The sequence below is a fragment of the Nesoenas mayeri genome (genome assembly GCF_963082525.1).
Source record: "Nesoenas mayeri genome assembly, chromosome: 38".
NCBI lineage: Eukaryota > Metazoa > Chordata > Aves > Columbiformes > Columbidae > Nesoenas > Nesoenas mayeri.
In genome coordinates this window covers 21,565-42,647 of record NC_137579.1, presented here as the reverse complement: position 1 = coordinate 42,647, position 21,083 = coordinate 21,565, and the positions used below count along the sequence as shown (strand labels likewise).

Genomic DNA, 21,083 nt, shown 5'->3' with positions numbered 1-21,083 from the left:
CTCAGGACACACCGACACACCCGCACGGACACACCCGCATGGACACACCCACGCACCCGCATGGACACACCCGCATGGACACACCCACGCACCCGCACGGACACACCCGCATGGACACACCCGCACGGACACACCCACGCACCCGCACGGACACACGGACACACCCGCACGGACACACGGACCCGGTGGTGACACACGGACACGGGGACAGACGGACCCGGCAGGGACAGACACACGGACATGGGGACAGATGGACCGGTCGGGGACAGACACACGGACATGGGGACACACGGACATGGGGACACACGGACATGGGGACACATGGACCGGTCAGGGACAGACACACGGACATGGGGACACACGGACATGGGGACACACGGACATGGGGACACACGGACATGGGGACAGATGGACCGATCGGGGACAGACGGACATGGGGACACACGGACATGGGGACACACGGACATGGGGACACACGGACCGGTCAGGGACAGACACATGGACATGGGGACACACGGACATGGGGACACACGGACATGGGGACACACGGACATGGGGACACACGGACAGACACACGGACGTGGGGACACACGGACATGGGGACACACGGACCGGTCAGGGACAGACACACGGACATGGGGACAGATGGACCGGTCAGGGACAGACACATGGACATAGGGACAGACGGACTGGTCAGGGACACACGGACACGGGGACACACAGACATGGGGACACACGGACAGGTCAGGGACACACGGACATGGGGACAGACGGACCAGTCAGGGACACACGGACATGGGGACAGATGGACCCGTCAGGGACAGACACACGGACACGGGGACAGACAGACCCGGTAGGGACACACGGACACACCCAGCAGGACGGACACACAGACACGCAGACCCATCAGGGACACACAGACACAGGGACAGACGGACCAGTCAGGGACATACGGACGGGTCAGGGACACACGGACATGGGGACAGACAGACCCGTCAGGGACAGACACACGGACAGACGGGTCAGGGACAGACACACGGACAGACAGGGGGACAGACACACTGGTCAGGGACACAGAGATGGGTCGGGGACACACGGATGTGGGGACAGATGGACCCGTCAGGGACACACGGACACAGGGACAGACGGACCCATCGGGGACACACAGACGGGTCAGGGACAGATGGACATGGGGACAGACGGACCCGTCAGGGACACATGGACATGAGGACACAGACACCTGGGACGGACAGACAGACAGGTCAGGGACAGACAGACATGGGGATGGGTCAGAGGTCACAGAGGGACACTGGGTGACACCGGGTGACACTGAGAACCACACAGGGTGACAACAGGTGACACCAGGTGGGACATTGGGTGACACTGGGAAGGACACTGGGTGACACATCAGGGGACACTGGGGACACAACGGGTGACACTAGGAGTACATTGGGAGAGACTGGGGGACACACCGGGTGACACTGGGGGACACACCGGGTGACACTGGGGGTACATTGGGGGACACACCGGGGGACAATGGAGGACAATGTGGGGACACACCGGGTGACACTGGGGGACACTGGGGGTCAATGGGGACACACCAGGTGACACTGGGGGACACTGGGGTCACACCAGGTGACACTGGGAGTACATTGGGAGACACTGGAGGACACACCGGGTGACACTGGGGGCACACCAGGTGACACTGGGGGACAATGGGGGACACAACAGGTGACATTGGGGGACACACCAGGTGACACTGGGGGACAATATGAGACACACCAGGTGACACTGAGGGACACTGAGGGACACACCAGGTGACACCAGGGGACACACCGGGTGACACAACAGGTGACACTGGGGGACATTGGGTGACACAACAGGTGACACTGGGGGACAATGGGGGACACACCATGTGATATTGGGGGACACAACAGGTGACACTGGGGGTACACTGGGGGACAATGGGGGACACACCAGGTGACACCAGGTGACAGTGGGGGGACACTCGAGGTGACACTGGGGGACACACCGGGTGACACACCAAGTGACACTGGGGGACAATGGGGACACACCAGGTGACACTGGGGGACAATGGGAGACACTGGGGGACAATGGGAGACACACCAGGTGACATTGGGGGACACAACAGGTGACACTGGGGGTACACTGGGGGACAATGGGGGACACACCGGGTGACACTGGGAGTACATTGGGGGACAATGGGGGACACACCAGGTGACACTGGGAGTACATTGGGGGACAGACCGGGTGACACTAGGAGTACATTGGGGGACAATGGGGGACACACCAGGTGACACTGGGAGTACATTGGGGGACACACCGGGTGACACTGGGGGGACACTGGGGGACAATGGGGGACACATCAGGTGACACCAGGTGACACTGGGGGACACTCGAGGTGACACTGGGAGACACTGGGGGACACACCAGGTGACACTGGGGGACACACCAGGTGACACTGGGGGGACACTGGGAGACAATGGGGGGCACATCGGGTGACACTGGGGGACAATGGGGGACACACCAGGTGACACTGGAGGACAATGGGGGACACACCAGGTGACATTGGGGGACACACCGGGTGACACTGGGGGACACACCGGGTGACAAAACAGGTGACACTGGGGGACACACCAGGTGACATTGGGGGACACATCGGGTGACACTGGGGGGACACTGGGTGACACTGGGGGGACACACCGGGTGACACTGGGTGACAATGGGGGACACACCGGGTGACACTGGGGGACATTGGGGGACACACCAGGTGACACAACAGGTCACACCGGGTGACACTGGGGATACACTGGGAGACACACCAAGTGACACTGGGGGACAATGGGGGGACACACCGGGTGACACTGGGAGTACATTGGGGGACAATGGGGGACACACCAGGTGACACTGGGAGTACATTGGGGGACACACCGGGTGACACTGGGGGGAACACTGGGGGACAATGGGGGACACACCAGGTGACACCAGGTGACACTGGGGGACAATGGGGGACACACCAGGTGACATTGGGGGACACATCAGGTGACACTGGGGGACAATGGGGGACACACCAGGTGACATTGGGGGGACACATCGGGTGACACTGGGGGACAATGGGAGACACACCGAGTGACACTGGGGGACACACCGGGTGACACTGGGGGACAATGGGGGACACACCGGGTGACACTAGGGGACACACCAGGTGACACTGGGGGACAATGGGGGGACACACCAAGTGACATTGGGAGACACTGGGGGACACATCAAGTGACACTGGGGCACACACCAGGTGACACTGGGGTACAATGGGTGACACACCAGGTGACATTGGGGGACACACCAAGTGACACTGGGGGACAATGGGGGGACACATCGGGTGACACTGGGGGACAATGGGGGACACACCAGGTGACACTGGGGGGACACTGGGGGACACCCTGGCTGGCCCCGCCCCCCAGAGCACAGGGGGCGGAGCTTCCCCAGGAGCTCCCATTGGTGAGGTTCCTGTGGGGGGGTCCCAGGAACGTCCCATTAATAAGGGGGGGGGGGGTCCCATTAATGAGGTTCCCATTAACTGGGAAAGTACCATTAATGGGGGGGGGAACTAACGAGGTTCCCATTAATCAGGGGGGTCCCATAAATGGGGGGGGCGGGGGGGTCCCATTAATGAGGTTCCCATTAACCAGCTGGGGGGGTCCCACTAATGAGGGTCCCACTAATGGGGGGGACACATAATGAGGTTCCCATTAATCAGGTTCCCTTTAATTATGAGGGTCCCATTAACTTGGGGGGGGTCCCATTAATGAAGGGTGAACTTAATGAGGTTCCCATTAACTTGGAGGGGTCCCATTAATTAAGGGTGACATTAATGAGGTTCCTATTAACTTGGGGGGGTCCCATTAATGGGGGGTGAAATTAATGAGCTTCCCATTAATTAGGGGGGGTCCCATTAACCAGGGGGAGTTGGGTCTCATTAATGAGGTTGCTATTAATTGGGAAGGTCCCATTAACCAGGGGGTCTCATTAACACGGGGGATGCCATTAATAGGGGGGTCTCATTAATTAGGGGGGTCCCATTAACCGTTGGGTTAATTAGCAGGAAGAAGACATTAATGAGGTTCCCATTAATTGGGGGGGGTCCCATTAACCAGGAAAAGCCCATTAATAAGGGGGGGTCACATTAATAAGGGGGGGGGGTCCCATTAACGAGCTTCCCATTAATTAGTTCCCCATTAATGGGGGGGTCCCATTAACCAGGACGGTCCCATTAATGGGGGGGGGGGGGGGGGGGGGAATTAACGAGGTTCCCATTAATTGGGGGGGGGGTCCCATTAACCAGGAAAAGCCCATTAATAAGTGTGGGGGGGGGGGGTCCCATTAATCAGGGGGGGGTCCCATTAACGAGCTCCCATTAATTAGTTCCCCATTAATAGGGGGGGTCCCATTAACCAGGACGGTCCCATTAATGTGGGGAGGAAATAACGAGGTTCCCATTAATTAGTTTCCCATTAATAAGGGGCGGTTCCATTAATGGGGGGGGGGATATTAATGAGGTTCCCTTTAATCAGGGGGTCCCATTAACGAGCTTCCCATTAATTAGTTTCCCATTAATGGGGGGGTCCCATTAACCAGGACGGTTCCATTAATGGGGGGGGGGGGGCGGAATTAACGAGGTTCCCATTAATTGGGGGGGGGGGGTCCCATTAACCAGGAAAAGCCCATTAATAAGGGGGGGTCCCAATAATCAGGTGAGGGGGTCCCATTAATCAGGGGGTCCCATTAACGAGCTTCCCATTAATTAGTTTCCCATTAATAGGGGGGTCCCATTAACCAGGACGGTCCCATTAATCGGGGTGGGGGGGAATTAACAAGGTTCCCATTAATTGGGGGGGGGGTCCCATTAACCAGGAAATCCTCATTAATAAGGGGAGGTCCCACTAATCAGGTGGGGGGGGTCCCATTAATCAGGGGGTCTCATTAACGAGCTTCCCATTAATTAGTTTCCCATTAATAGGGGGGTCCCATTAACCAGGACGGTCCCATTAATGGGGGGGGGGGGGGAATTAACGAGTTTCCCATTAATTAGTTTCCCATTAATAAGGGGGGGGGGGGGGGTGTCCCATTAATAACGGGGGGGTCCCATTAATCAGGGGGTCCCATTAAAGAGCTCCCATTAATTAGTTCCCCATTAATAGGGGGGTCCCATTAACCAGGACGGTCCCATTAATGGGGGGGGGGGGGGGGGGAATTAACGAGGTTCCCATTAATTGGGGGGGGGGGGTCCCATTAACCAGGAAAAGCCCATTAATAAGGGGGGGGTCCCATTAATCAGGGGATCCCATTAACGAGCTTCCCATTAATTAGTTTCCCATTAATGGGGGGGTCCCATTAACCAGGACGGTCCCATTAATGTGGGGGGGAGGGAATTAACGAGGTTCCCATTAATTAGTTTCCCATTAATAAGGGGGGGGGGTGTCCCATTAATAAGGGGGGGGGGGGGTCCCATTAATCAGGGGGTCCCATTAACGAGCTCCCATTAATTAGTTCCTCATTAATAGGGGGGGTCCCATTAACCAGGACGGTCCCATTGACCGCGGCGGGGGGGGGTGGGGGGGCTCCCATTGAACCCCACGGGGGTCGCGCACACGGGGGGTCGTTCCCCACCCCCCCCCCCCATTTTAACCCCCCCCCCGGCCCCCCCCTGGTGCCGTTTTGGGCCCGTTTGGGCCCGTTTTGTACCAATCTCGCTGTCCAGGCCCCGCCGCCGGGTCCCGCCCGCTCCGCTCGGCTCCTCCGCCACAAGATGGCGGCGGCTTCTTCCCCGCCCGCCTCCTCCCGCCTCCCCCCGCCCCGCCCACGGCGCGTTCCCATTGGTCGAACCTAAGAGGCGCCGCGCTGCTATTGGTTGAATCCTCCCGCCGTCGCCCGCCTCCTCAACTGAGCCGCGCGTGATTGGGCGCGCCCCGCCTGGCCACGCCCCTAACGGCGTGACCCGGATGGGAAGGCCACGCCTGCTTATGTATATGTAATGAAGGGGCGTGGCCTCGTGACACAGCAGCGCGCGCGCGGCGCCGACGGCGGCCGCGAAGGGACAAGAGGCAAATAGGGGCGTAGTGCGGCTTATAGGGGCCTATTGGAGAACTATAGGGAGCAAAGGGGCCCAAAAAGGGACCCAGGAGTTCGGGAAATGGGCAAAAAGGGACCCAGGAGTTCGGGAAACCCCATAAAAGGGACCCAGGAGTTCGGGAAATGGCACAAAAGGGACCCAGGAGTTCGGGGAATGGCCATAAAAGCGACCCAGGAGTTCGGGAAATGGCCCAAAAGGGACCCAGGAGTTCGGGGAATGGCCCAAAAAGGGACCCAGGAGTTCGGGACAGACCCAAAAAGGGACCCAGGAGTTCGGGGAATGGCCCAAAAAGGGACCCAGGAGTTCGGGAAATGGCCCAAAAGGGACCCAGGAGTTCGGGACACGCCCAAAAAAGGGACCCAGGAGTTCGGGAAATGGCCCAAAAGGGACCCAGGAGTTCGGGAAATGGCTCAAAAAGGGACCCAGGAGTTCGGGAAATGGCCCAAAAGGGACCCAGGAGTTCGGGGAATGGCTCAAAAAGGGACCCAGGAGTTCGGGGAATGGGCAAAAAGGGACCCAGGAGTTCGGGACAGACCCAAAAAGGGACCCAGGAGTTCGGGGAATGGCCCAAAAAGGGACCCAGGAGTTTGGGACAGACCCAGAAAGGGACCCAGGAGTTCGGGAAATGGCCCAAAAGGGACCCAGGAGTTCGGGGAATGGCCCAAAAGGGACCCAGGAGTTCGGGAAATGGCCATAAAAGGGACCCAGAAGTTCGGGAAACCCCATAAAAGGGACCCAGGAGTTCGGGACAGACCCAAAAAGGGACCCAGGAGTTCGGGGAATGGCCCAAAAAGGGACCCAGGAGTTCGGGAAATGGCCCAAAAGGGACCCAGGAGTTCGGGGAATGGCTCAAAAAGGGACCCAGGAGTTCGGGACAGACCCAAAAAGGGACCCAGGAGTTCGGGAAATGGCCCAAAAAGGGACCCAGGAGTTCGGGAGAGACCCAAAAAGGGACCCAGGAGTTCGGGGAATGGCCCCAAAAGGGACCCAGGAGTTTGGGAAATGGCCCAAAAAGGGACCCAGGAGTTCGGGGAATGGCCCAAAAGGGACCCAGGAGTTCGGGCTCCCCTCCCCTCCCCCACCCCCCAATTCGAGTCCCAAACTTCTGTTTTTTTCACCCATTTATTTAAAACACCCCCAAACCACGTGGTGTGGGGGGGGGTGGGGGTGGGGGGGAGGAGCCACCGGGTGGGTGTGGCCAAATGGGCGTGGCCAGGAAGGGGGCGGAGCCTCAGGGTCCTTCGCTGAAACGGGTCACGCCCCCCGGGCGGGGCCGGGAGGGGGGCTGGGGGGGCACAGGGGTCACCGGGGGTCACGGGGGTCACGGGGTCACCCCAGTGTCCCCCCCCCAAGTGACCACATGTCCCAGTTACCCCCAGTTCATCCCAGTTCAATCCCAGTTCAATCCCAGTTCAATCCCAGTCCCTCCCAGTTCAATCCCAGTCCCTCCCAGTTCAATCCCAGTCCATCCCAGTCTGTCCCAGTTCAATCCCAGTCCCCCCAGTTGAATCCCAGTTCACTCCCAGTCCCCCCCAGTCACTCCCAGTTCAATCCCAGTTCAATCCCAGTCCCTCCCAGTCCATCCCAGTTCAATCCCAGTCCCCCCCAGTTCAATCCCAGTCCCCCCCAGTTCAACCCAGTTCAATCCCAGTTCAATCCCAGTCCCTCCCAGTCCATCCCAGTTCAATCCCAGTTCATCCCAGTCCATCCCAGTCCCTCCCAGTTCAATCCCAGTCCATCCCAGTCTGTCCCAGTTCAATCCCAGTCCCCCCAGTTGAATCCCAGTTCACTCCCAGTCCATCCCAGTCCCTCCCAATTCAATCCCAGTCCCCCCCAGTCCCTCCCAATTCAATCCCAGTCCCCCCCAGTCCCTCCCAGTTCAATCCCAGTCCCCCCCAGTCCCTCCCAGTTCAATCCCAGTCCGTCCCAGTCCCTCCCAGTTCAATCCCAGTTCAATCCCAGTCCCCCCCAGTTCAATCCCAGTCCCTCCCAGTTCAATCCCAGTCCGTCCCAGTCCCCCCAGTGCTCCCAGTCACCTCTCTGCGCCGGCCCAGCCCCGTCCCCTCCTTCCAGCCCATGGCCTGCAGCATGCGGCACCCCAGGGTGGCCTCGCGGGGGAGGGGCCCCTCGGCGTCCCTGCCCCCAACGGCACCCACGGGTCACCCCGGGTCAATGGGGTCAATGGGGGCTATGGGGGGCTATGGGGTCTTTGGGGTTATGGGGTCAATGGGGTCAATGGGGGTGAATGGGGTCAATGGGGGGCTATGGGGTCTATGGTGTCAATGGGGTCTATGGGGTCTATGGGGTCAATGAGGTCAATGGGGTCAATGGAGTCAATGGGGGTCAATGGGGGTCAATTGGGTTCTATGGGGTCAATGGGGGCTATCAGTCAGTGGGGTCTATGGGGTCAATGGGGTCGATGGGGTCAATGGGGTCAATGGGGTCTATGGGGTCTATGTAGTCAATGGGGTCAATGGGGGGCTATAGGGTCTATGGGGAGTTTATGAGGGTCAATAGGGATCAATGGGGCCAATGGGGGTCTATGGGATCAATGGGATCAATGGGGGTCTATGGGGTATATGAGGTCGATGGGGGCTATGGGGTCAAGGGGGGGTCTATGGGGGTCAGTGGGGTCAATGGGGGTCTATGGGGTCAATGGGGGGCTATGGAGTCAATGGGGGTCTATGGGGTCTATGGTGTCTATGGGGTCAATGGAGTCAATGGGGGTCAATGGGCGTCAATGGGGGTCAATGGGGTTTATGAGGATCAATGGAGTCAATGGGGGTCAATGGGGATGAATGGGGGTCAATGGAGTCAATGGGGTCAATGGGGGGCTATGGGGTCAATGGGGGTCAATGGGGTCAATGGAGTCAATGGGGATCAATGGGGATGAATGGAGGTCAATGGGGGTCAATGGGGTCAATGGGGGTCAATGGGGTCGATGGGGGGGCTATGAGGTCAGTGGGGTCTATGGGGGGTCTATGGGGTCAATGGGGTCTATGGGGTCAATGGGGGTCAATTGGGGTCTATGGGGTCAATGGGGGGCTATCAGTCAGTGGGGTCTATGGGGTCAATGGGGTCAATGGGGTCAATGGGGGTCAACAGGGTCGATGGGGAGGCTATGAGGTCAATGGGGTCAATGGGGGTCTATGGGGTCAATGGGGTCAATGGGGGTCAATGGGGTCAATGCAAGTCAATGGGGTCTATGGGGTCAATGGAGTCAATGGGGGTCTATGGGGTCTATGGGGGGCTATGGGGTCAATGGGGTCTATGGGGTCAATGGGGTCGATGGGGTCAATGGGGTCAATGGGGGTCAACAGGGTCGATGGGGGGGCTATGAGGTCAATGGGGTCAATGGGGGTCTATGAGGTCAATGGGGGGCTATGGAGTCAATGGGGGGCTATGGGGGGCTATAGGGTCAATGGGGTCTATGGGGTCAATGGGGGGCTATGGGGTCAATGGGGGTCAATGGGGGTGAATGGGGGTCAATGGGGGTGAATGGAGTCAATGGGGATCAATGGAGTCAATGGGGGTCAATGGGGTCAATGGGGGGCTATGGGGTCTATGGGGGCTATGGGGTCTATGGAGTCAATGGGGGGCTATGGGGTCAATGGGGTCAATGGGGTCTATGGGTCAATGGGGTCAATAGGGTCTATGGGGTCAATGGAGTCAATGGGGGGGTCTATGGGGTCAATGGGGGGCTATGGGGTCAATGGAGTCAATGAGGGTCAATGGGAGTCAATGGAGTCAATGGGGGTGAATGGGGTCACTGGGGTCTATGGGGTCTATGGGGTCAATGGGGTCGATAGGGTCAATGGGGGTCTATGGGGTCAATGGGGGGCTATGGGGTCAATTGGGGGGTCTATAGGGTCTACGGGGTCAATGGGGTCAATGGGGCCAATAAGGGGCTATGGGGTCAACAGGGTCAATGGGGTCAATGGGGTTTATGGGGTCAGTGGGGTCAATGGAGTCAATGGGGGTCAATGGGGGTCAATGGAGTCAATGGGGGTCAACTGAGTCAATGGGGATCAATGGAGTCAATGGGGGGCTATGGGGTCAATGGGGGGCTATGGGTGCTATGGGGTCAATGGAGTCAATGGGGGTCAATGGGGGTCTATGGGGTCAATGGGGGTGAATGGGGGTGAATGGGGGTCAATGGGAGTCAATGGAGTCACTGGGGGTGAATGGGGTCACTGGGGTCTATGGGGTATATGGGGTCAATGGGGGTCTATGGGGTCAATGGGGGGCTATGGGGTCAATGGGGTCTATGAGGTCTATGCGGTCAACGGGGTATATGGGGTCGATGGGGTGAATGGGGGTCAATGGGGGGCTATGGGGTCTATGAGGGGCTATGGGGTCAATGGGGGGCTATCGGTCAGTGGGGTCTATGGGGTCAATGGGGGCTATGGGAGTCAATGGGGTCGATGGGGGGGCTATGAGGTCAATGGGGTCTACGGGGTCAATGGGGTCAATGGGGTCTATGGGGGGCTATGGGGTCTATGGGGGGCTATGGGGTCAATTGGGTCAATGGGGGGCTATGAGGTCTATGGGGTCTATGGGGTCAATGGAGTCAATGGGGGGTCTATGGGGTCAATGGGGGGCTATGGGGTCTATAGGGGTCTATGGAGTCAATGGGGGCAATGGGGGTCAATGGGGGGTCTATGGGGTCAATTGGGGGGTCTATGGGGTCAATGGGGTTTATGGGGTCTGTGGGGTCAATGGAGTCAATGGGGGTCAATGGGGGGCTATGGGGTCTATGGGGTCAATGGAGTCAATGGGGTCAATGGGGTCAATGAGGGATCTATGGGGTCAATGGGGGGATATAGGGTCTATGGGGTCTATGGGGGCAATGGGGGGCTATGGGGTCTATGGGGGTCTATGGAGTCAATGGGGGTAATGGGGGTCAATGGGGGGGTCTATGAGGTCAATTGGGGGGTCTATGGGGTCAATGGGGTCTATGGGGTCAATGGGGTCAATGGGGGGTCTATGGGGTCAATGGGGGTCAATGGGGGGGTCTATGAGGTCAATTGGGGGGTCTATGGGGTCAATGGGGTCTATGGGGTCAATGGGGTCAATGGGGGGTCTATGGGGTCAATGGGGGTCAATGGGGGGTCTATGAGGTCAATTGGGGGGTCTATGGGGTCAATGGGGTCTATGGGGTCAATGGGGTCAATGGGGGGTCTATGGGGTCAATGGGGGTCAATGGGGTCAATGGGGGTCAATGGGTTCAGTGGGGTCAATGGAGTCAATAAGGGACTATGGGGTCAAATGGGGTCTATGGGGGTCTATGGGGGGGTCAATGGGGGTCAATGGGTTCTATGGGGGTCTTATGGGGCCAAGGGAGTCAATGGGGGTCAATGGGGGGTCAGTGGGGTCAATGGGGGTCAGTGGGGTCAATGGGGGTCAATGGGGGGTCAATGGGGTCAATGGGGGGTGGATGCTCACCCCGGTTGGGGGGGGGGTCCCCCGACTCGTCTCCGTTTGGTGTCGGGGGGGTCAGGGTTGGCCCCTCCCCCCCCGCCCTGCTTCTCCCTCCGCTCGGCCGCCCGGTCCCGGTACTTCAGCTGGGGGAGGGGAGCACCCGTGGGCGTCACGTGACCCAGCACCCATGGGCGTCGCGTGACCCAGCACCCACGGGTGTCATGTGACCCAGCACCCATGGGTATCATGTGACCCAGCAGCCATGGGTGTCATAGCAACCCCATCCAACACCCATGAGTGTCATGTGACCCAGCACCCATGGGTGTCATGTGACGCAGCACCCATGGGTGTTCATATCAAACCCCACAGCACCCATGGGTGCCCATGTCACCCAGCACCCATGGGTGTCACGTGACCCAGCAGCCATGGGTGTCATGTCACCCCACACCCATGGCTGCCCATGTGACCCAGCACCCATGGGTGCTCACAGCAAACCCCACCCATGGGTGCTATAGTAAACACCACCCAGCACCCATGGGTGTCATGTGACCCAGCACCCACGGGTGCCATAGCAACCCCATCCAACACCCATGGGTGTCATGTGACCCAGCACCCATGGGTGCCATAGCAACCCCATCCAGCACCCATGGGTGTCACGTGACCCAGCACCCATGGGTGCCATAGCAACCCCATCCAGCACCCATGGGTGTCATGTGACCCAGCACCCATGGGTGTCATGTCACCTCGACACCCACGGGTGCCATATCAACCCCATCCAACACCCATGGGTGTCACGTGACCCAGCACCCATGGGTGCCATAGCAACCCCATCCAGCACCCATGGGTGTCACGTGACCCAGCACCCATGGGTGCCATAGCAACCCCATCCAACACCCGTGGGTGTCACGTGACCCAGCACCCATGGGTGCCATAGCAACCCCATCCAGCACCCATGGGTGTCACGTGACCCAGCACCCATGGGTGCCATAGCAACCCCATCCAGCACCCATGGGTGTCATGTGACCCAGCACCCATGTGTGTCATGTCACCTCGACACCCACGGGTGCCATATCAACCGCCTCCAACACCCATGGGTGTCACGTGACCCAGCACCCATGGGTGCCATAGCAACCCCATCCAGCACCCATGGGTGTCACGTGACCCAGCACCCACGGGTGCCATGGCAACCCCATCCAACACCCGTGGGTGTCACGTGACCCAGCACCCATGGGTGTCATGTCACCCAGCACCCATGGGTGTCATAGCAACCCCATCCAACACCCGTGGGTGTCACGTGACCCAGCACCCATGGGTGTCATGTCACCCAGCACCCATGGGTGCCATAGCAACCCCATCCAGCACCCATGGGTGTCACGTGACCCAGCACCCATGGGTGCCATGGCAACCCCACCCAGCACCCACGGGCGTCACGTGACCCAGCACCCACGGGTGCTCACAGCAACCCCCACCCATGGGTGCCATAGCAACCCCACCCAGCACCCATTGGTTCCCCCCAACTCCATGGGTGCCCAACCCCCCACCTAGCACCCATGGGTGTCCCCCAAATCCCACGGGTGCCCCATATCCCACGGGTGCCCCCCAGCACCCATGGGTGCAGGTACCTCCATGTCCTCCAGGGGGGGCTGGTGGCTCCTCCGCTGCAGCTCCAGGTTTTGCTGGAAGGGACCCAGGAGTACCCCAAGGGACCCAGGAGTTCAGGAGGGACCCAGGAGTACCCCAAGGGACCCAGGAGTTCAGGAGGGACCCAGGAGTTCCCCAAATACCCAATAGGGGGGTTCCCCAATATCCCAGGGGGGTTCCCAAGACCCTACATGTCGGTAATTCGGGAGGGACCCAGGAGTTCAGGGAGGGACCCAGGAGTTCGGGAGGGACCCAGGAGTACCCCAAGGGACCCAGGAGTTCGGGGAGGGACCCAGGAGTTCCCCAAATACCAAATACCCAATAGGGGTGGTCCCAATACCCCCCAATGGGTCCCCAAAACCCCCCAAAGTGTCACTTCCCACCCAAAGGGGGGATCCCCAATACCCAGGGGGGGTCCCCAATACCCAATGGGGGGTCCCCATTATCCCAGGGGGGTCCCCAAGACCCAACGGGGGTCCCCAATATCCCAGGGGGTCCCCAGAACCCAATGGTGGGGGTCCCCAATATTCCAAGGAGGTCCCCAATATCCTGGGGGGTCCCTAGAACCCAATGGGGGGTCCCCAATATCCCAAGCGGGTTCCTAATATCCTGGGGGGTCCCCAATATTCCAGGGGAGTCTCCAATATCCAATGGGGGGGTCCCCAATATCCCAGGGGGGTCCTCAACACCCAATGGGGGGGGTCCCCAATATCTCAGGGGGGTCCCCAATATCCCAGGGGGTCCCCAGAACCCAATGGGGGGTCCCCAATACTCAATGGGGGTCCCCAACACCCAATGGGGGGGTCCCCAATACCCCAACTGAGTCCCCAATCCCCTCCAGAAAGGTCCCCAAACCCCCCCCAAAGTGTCATTTCCCACCCAAAGGGGGGATCCCCAATACCCAGGGGGGATCTCCAATACCCAATGGGGGGTCCCCAATATTCCAGAGGGGTCCCCAATATCCAATGGGGGGTTCCCCAATATCCCAGGGGGTCCCCAGAACCCAATGGGGGAGGTCCCCATTATCCCAGGGGGGTCCCCAACACCCAATGGGGGGGGTCCCCAATATCCCAAGGGGTCCCCAGAACCCAATGAGGGGTCCCCAATACTCAATGGGGGTCCCCAATACCCAATGGGGGGGTCCCCAATACCCCAACTGGGTCCCCAATCCCCTCCAGAAAGGTCCCCAAACCCCCCCCAAAGTGTCATTTCCCACCCAAAGGGGGGATCCCCAATACCCAGGGGGGGTCCCCAATACCCAGGGGGGTCCCCAATACCCCAACTGGGTCCCAATTACCCCCAAGAGGGTCCCCAAAGCCCCCCCAAAATGTCACTTCCCACCCAATGATGGATCCCCAATACCCAGGGGGGGTCCCCAATACCCAATGGGGGGTCCCCAATATTCCAGGGGGGTCCCCAATATCCAATGGGGGGGTCCCCAATATCCCAGGGGGGTCCACAACACCCAATGGGGGGGTCTCCATTATCCCAAGGGGATCCCCATCATCCAATGGGGGGGTCCCCAATACCCAATAGGGGGGGTCCCCAATATCCCAAGGGGGTCCCCAACACCCAATGGGGGGGTCCCCAATACCCCAACTGGGTCCCCAATCCCCTCCAGAAAGGTCCCCAAACCCCCCCCAAAGTGTCATTTCCCACCCAATGGGGGGGTCCCCAATACCCAGGGGGGGTCCCCAATATCCCAGGGGGGTCCCCAATACCCCAACTGGGTCCCAATTACCCCCAAGAGGGGTCCCCAAAGCCCCCCCAAAATGTCACTTCCCACCCAATGATGGATCCCCAATACCCAGGGGGGGTCCCCAATACCCAATGGGGGGTCCCCAATATCCCAAGGGGGTCCCCAACACCCAATGGGGGGGGTCCCCAATATCCCAGGGGGTCCCCAGAACCCAATAGGGGATCTCCAATAGTCAATGGGGGTTCCCCAATATCCCAGGGGGGTCCCCAACACCCAATGGGGGGGTCCCCAATATCCTGGGGGGTCCCCAATACTCAATGGGGGTCCCCAACACCCAATGGGGGGGTCCCCAATACCCCAACTGGGTCCCCAATCCCCTCCAGAAAGGTCCCCAAACCCCCCCCAAAGTGTCATTTCCCACCCAAAGGGGGGATCCCCAATACCCAGGGGGGTCCCCAATACCCAATGGGGGGTCCCCAATATTCCAGAGGGGTCCCCAATATCCAATGGGGGGTTCCCCAATATCCCAGGGGGTCCCCAGAACCCCATGGGGGGGGTCCCCATTATCCCAGGGGGGTCCCCAACACCCAATGGGGGGGGTCCCCAATATCCCAAGGGGTCCCCAGAACCCAATGAGGGGTCCCCAATACTCAATGGGGGTCCCCAACACCCAATGGGGGGGTCCCCAATACCCCAACTGGGTCCCCAATCCCCTCCAGAAAGGTCCCCAAACCCCCCCCAAAGTGTCATTTCCCACCCAAAGGGGGGATCCCCAATACCCAAGGGGGGGTCCCCAATACCAGAGGTGGGGGTCCCCAAATGTGGGGGTACCTTATGGAGCCCCGAGAGCTGCTGGTGCCGCAGCAGCGCCTCCTTGCTGGGGAATTGGCGGCGGCAAAGCAAACAGGCCAGTTTGTGCCAATCGGTGAGCGGTTGGGACCCCCCCGGGACCCCCCCGGGTGATGGGACCCCCGGGACGGGCCCCCCGGGACCCCGGTCGCCCCGGTCACCCCGATCACCCTCCTCCTCGCTCTCGCTCTCCCCGCTGTAGGCGGCGACCAGACCCCGGGGGGGGCTCTGCGGAGAAATGGGGACCCAGGAGTTCGGGGGGGACCCAGGAGTTCGGGGGGACCCAGGAGTTCGGGGGAGATAAGGGATTGGGGGATGCAAGACTTTGGGAGGGACCCAGGAGTTCGGGAGGGACCCAGGAGTTCGGGGGGGACCCAGGAGTTCGGGAGGCACACAGGAGTTTGGGAGACATTGGGGTTTGGGGGACCCAGGAGTTCGGGAGGGACCCAGGAGTTCAGGGGGACCCAGGAGTTCGGGGGAGATAGGGGATTGGGGGACCCAGGAGTTCAAGAGGGACCCAGGAGTTCGGGGGGACGCAGGAGTTCAGGAGGGACCCAGGAGTTCGGGGGGACCCAGGAGTTCGGGGGAGATAGGGGATTGGGGGATGCAAGACTTTGGGAGGGACCCAGGAGTTCGGGAGGGACCCAGGAGTTCGGGAGGCACACAGGAGTTTGGGAGACATTGGGGTTTGGGGGACCCAGGAGTTCAGGAGGGACCCAGGAGTTCGGGAGAGATAGGGGCTTGGGGGACCCAGGAGTTTGGGGGGGACACAGGAGTTCGGGGGAGATAGGGGATTGGGGGACCCAGGAGTTCGGGAGGGACCCAGGAGTTCGGGGGGACCCAGGAGTTCAGGAGGGACCCAGGAGTTCGGGAGGGACCCAGGAGTTCGGGGGGATCCAGGAGTTCGGGGGAGATAGCGGATTGAGGGACCCAGGAGTTCGGGAGGGACCCAGGAGTTCGAGGCAGATAGGGGTTTGGGGCACCCAGGAGTTCGGGAGGGACCCAGGAGTTCGGGGAGATAGGGGTTTGGGGGGACCCAGGAGTTCGGGGGGGACCCAGGAGTTCGGGGGAGAAAAGGGTTTGGGGGAGCCAGGAGTTCGGGAGGGACCCAGGAGTTCGGGGGGACCCAGGCATCCGGGAGGGACCCAGGAGTTCAGTGGGGGCACCCAGGTCTCTGAGGGGACCCAGGAGATCGGGGGACACTGAGGTTTGAGGGACCCAGGAGTTCAGGAGGGACCCAGGAGTTCGGAGAGATAAGGGCTTGGGGGACCCAGGAGTTAGGGGGGGACCCAGGAGTTCGGGAGGGACCCAGGAGTTCGGGGCAGATAGGGGATTGGGGGACCCAGGAGTTCGGGAGGGACCCAGGAGTTCGGTGGAGATAGGGGTTTGGGGGACCCAGGAGTTCGGGGCAGATAGGGGTTTCGGGGACCCAGGAGTTCGGGAGGGACCCAGGAGTTCGGGGAGAGTGAGGAGTTCAAGGGACCCAGGAGTTCGGGAGGGACCCAGGAGTTCGGGGGACCCAGGAGTTCAGGGCAGATAGGCGTTTGGGGGACCCAGGAGTTCAGGAGGGACCCAGGAGTTCAGGAGGGACCCAGGAGTTCGGGGGGGTTTGTTGGGGGACCCAGGCGTCCGGGGGGACCCAGGCGTCCGGCTCACCATCCGGTCGTCGCCCCCAAGCCGTGGCAGCTCCAGGTTCGGGTGCTGGTGCCGCTCGCTCAGGGCGCCCTGGGGGGAACCGGGGTCACCCCTGGGTGCTGGGGGGACCCCATGGCACCCACAGACCCACACAGAGCCCCATAGCACCCATAGACCCACATAGCACCCATAGACCCACATAGACCCCCACAGACCTCCCATGGCACCCATAGACCCACATAGACCCCCATGGCACCCATAGACCTCCCATGGCACCCACAGACCCACATAGAGCCCCATAGCACCCACAGACCTCCCATGGCACCCATAGCCCCCATAGACCCACATAGATCGCCCCATAGCACCCATAGCCCCCATAGACCCACATAGACCGCCCCATAGCACCTATGGCACCCATAGACCCACATAGACCTCCCATAGCACCCATAGCCCCCATAGACCCACATAGACCCCCCATAGCACCCATAGCCCCCATAGCACCCATAGACCCCCCCATAGCACCCATAGAGCCCCATAGACCCACATAGACCCCCCATAGCCCCCATAGACCCACAGAGACCCCCCATACCACCCATAGCACCCGTAAACCCACAGAGACCCCCCATAGCACCCACAGCCCCCATAGCACCCATAGACCCACATAGACCCCCCCATAGCCCCCATAGCATCCATAGCACCCATAGACCCACATAGACCTCCATAGCACCCATAGACCCACATAGACCCCCCCATTGCACCCATGGCCCCCATAGACCCACATAGACCGCCCCATAGCACCCATGGCCCACATAGACCCACATAGACCCCCCATAGCACCCATAGACCCACATAGACCCCCCCATAGCACCCATAGAGCCCCATAGACCCACATAGACCCCCCATAGCACCCATAGACTCACATAGACCTCCCATACCACCCATAGCCCCCATAGACCCACATAGACCCCCCATAGCACCCATAGCACCCGTAAACCCACAGAGACCCCCCCATAGCACCCATAGCCCCCATAGACCCACATAGACCGCCCCATAGCCCCCATGGCCCCCATAGACCCACATAGACCTCTCCATAGCACCCATAGCCCCCATAGACCCACATAGACCCCCCATAGCACCCATAGACCCCATAGACCCACATAGACCCCCCCATAGCACCCATAGCCCCCATAGACCCACATAGACCCCCCATAGCACCCATAGACCCCATAGACCCACATAGAACCCCCATAGCACCCATAGACCCACATATTCCCATAGGACCCATAGCACCCATGGGTGCTCTCACCTTCTTCTCCAGGATGGCGCACCCAACACCCCATACAACTCCCATAGGTGTCTATAGCACCCATGGGTGCTCTCACCTTCTTCTCCAGGATGGCGCCCCCAACACCCCATACAACTCCCATAGCACCCATAGCACCCATGGGTGCTCTCACCTTCTTCTCCAGGATGGCGCACCCAACACCCCACACAACTCCCATAGGTGTCTATAGCACCCATGGGTGCTCTCACCTTCTTCTCCAGGATGGCGCACCCAACACCCCATACAACTCCCATAGCACCCATAGCACCCATGGGTGCTCTCACCTTCTTCTCCAGGATGGCGCACCCAACACCCCATACAACTCCCATAGGTCTCTATAGCACCCATGGGTGCTCTCACCTTCTTCTCCAGGATGGCGCACCCAACACCCCATACAACTCCCATAGCACCCATAGCACCCATGGGTGCTCTCACCTTCTTCTCCAGGATGGCGCACCCAACACCCCACACAACTCCCATAGGTCTCTATAGCACCCATGGGTGCTCTCACCTTCTTCTCCAGGATGGCGCACCCAACACCCCATACAACTCCCATAGCACCCATAGCACCCATGGGTGCTCTCACCTTCTTCTCCAGGATGGCGCACCCAACACCCCACACAACTCCCATAGCACCCATAGCACCCATGGGTGCTCTCACCTTCTTCTCCAGGATGGCGCACCCAACACCCCATACAACTCCCATAGCACCCATAGCACCCATGGGTGCTCTCACCTTCTTCTCCAGGATGGCGCACCCAACACCCCACACAACTCCCATAGGTGTCTATAGCACCCATGGGTGCTCTCACCTTCTTCTCCAGGATGGCGCACCCAACGCCCCATACTACTCCCATAGGTGTCTATAGCACCCATGGGTGCTCTCACCTTCTTCTCCAGGATGGCGCACCCAACACCCCATACAACTCCCATAGCACCCATAGCACCCATGGGTGCTCTCACCTTCTTCTCCAGGATGGCGTACCCAACACCCCATACAACTCCCATAGGTCTCTATAGCACCCATGGGTGCTCTCACCTTCTTCTCCAGGATGGCGCACCCAACACCCCATACAACTCCCATAGGTCTCTATAGCACCCATGGGTGCTCTCACCTTCTTCTCCAGGATGGCGCACCCAACACCCCATACAACTCACATAGCACCCATAGCACCCACGGGTGCTCTCACCTTCTTCTCCAGGATGGCGCACCCAACACCCCATACAACTCCCATAGGTCTCCATAGCACCCATGGGTGCTCTCACCTTCTTCTCCAGGATGGCACACCCAACACCCCATACAACTCCCATAGGTCTCTATAGCACCCATGGGTGCTCTCACCTTCTCCAGGATGGCGCACCCAACACCCCATACAACTCCCATAGGTGTCTATAGCACCCATGGGTGCTCTCACCTTCTTCTCCAGGATGGCGCACCCAACACCCCATAGGACCCCCATAGGTGTCTATAGCACCCATGGGTGCTCTCACCTTCTTCTCCAGGATGGCGCACCCAACACCCCATACAACTCCCATAGGTCTCTATAGCACCCATGGGTGCTCTCACCTTCTTCTCCAGGATGGCGCACCCAACGCCCCATACAACTCCCATAGCACCCATAGCACCCATGGGTGCTCTCACCTTCTTCTCCAGGATGGCGCACCCAACGCCCCATACAACTCCCATAGCACCCATAGCACCCATGGGTGCTCTCACCTTCTTCTCCAGGATGGCGCACCCAACACCCCATACAACTCCCATAGGTGTCTATAGCACCCATGGGTGCTCTCACCTTCTTCTCCAGGATGGCGCCCCCAACACCCCATACAACTCCCATAGCACTCATAGCACCCATGGGTGCTCTCACCTTCTTCTCCAGGATGGCGCACCCAACGCCCCATACAACTCCCATAGGTGTCTATAGCACCCATGGGTGCTCTCACCTTCTTCTCCAGGATGGCGCACCCATCGCCCCATACAACTCCCATAGCACCCATAGCACCCATGGGTGCTCTCACCTTCTTCTCCAGGATGGCGCACTCAACACCCCACACAACTCCCATAGGTGTCTATAGCACCCATGGGTGCTCTCACCTTCTTCTCCAGGATGGCGCACCCAACGCCCCATACAACTCCCATAGCACCCATAGCACCCATGGGTGCTCTCACCTTCTTCTCCAGGATGGCGCACCCAACACCCCACACAACTCCCATAGGTGTCTATAGCACCCATGGGTGCTCTCACCTTCTTCTCCAGGATGGCGCACCCAACACCCCATACAACTCCCATAGCACCCATAGCACCCATGGGTGCTCTCACCTTCTTCTCCAGGATGGCGCACCCAACACCCCATACAACTCC

At 59.8% G+C, this 21,083-nt stretch overlaps 2 protein-coding genes across 2 annotated transcripts in view; both read right to left on the bottom strand.

Annotated features, from left to right (window-relative positions):
- The window catches only part of UBA1 (ubiquitin like modifier activating enzyme 1), a 64,208-nt gene extending 58,361 nt beyond the window's left edge, over positions 1-5,847 (bottom strand). Inside the window, 1 exon segment of the mRNA XM_080361735.1 lies at positions 5,764-5,847. The gene's annotated coding sequence lies outside the window, so the exon portion shown is untranslated.
- Positions 5,848-7,299: 1,452 nt separating this feature from the next.
- LOC308051349 (RNA-binding protein 10-like) overlaps positions 7,300-21,083 on the bottom strand; it is a gene marked incomplete at its 5' end in the record, with an annotated part of 31,114 nt that continues 17,330 nt past the window's right edge. Inside the window, 6 exons of the mRNA XM_080361726.1 lie at positions 7,300-7,436; positions 8,188-8,287; positions 11,597-11,715; positions 13,195-13,248; positions 15,744-15,989; positions 17,418-17,486. Of these exons, the coding sequence (XP_080217852.1) occupies positions 7,383-7,436; positions 8,188-8,287; positions 11,597-11,715; positions 13,195-13,248; positions 15,744-15,989; positions 17,418-17,486 (642 nt within the window). The remainder of the gene's footprint in view (positions 7,437-8,187; positions 8,288-11,596; positions 11,716-13,194; positions 13,249-15,743; positions 15,990-17,417; positions 17,487-21,083) is intronic.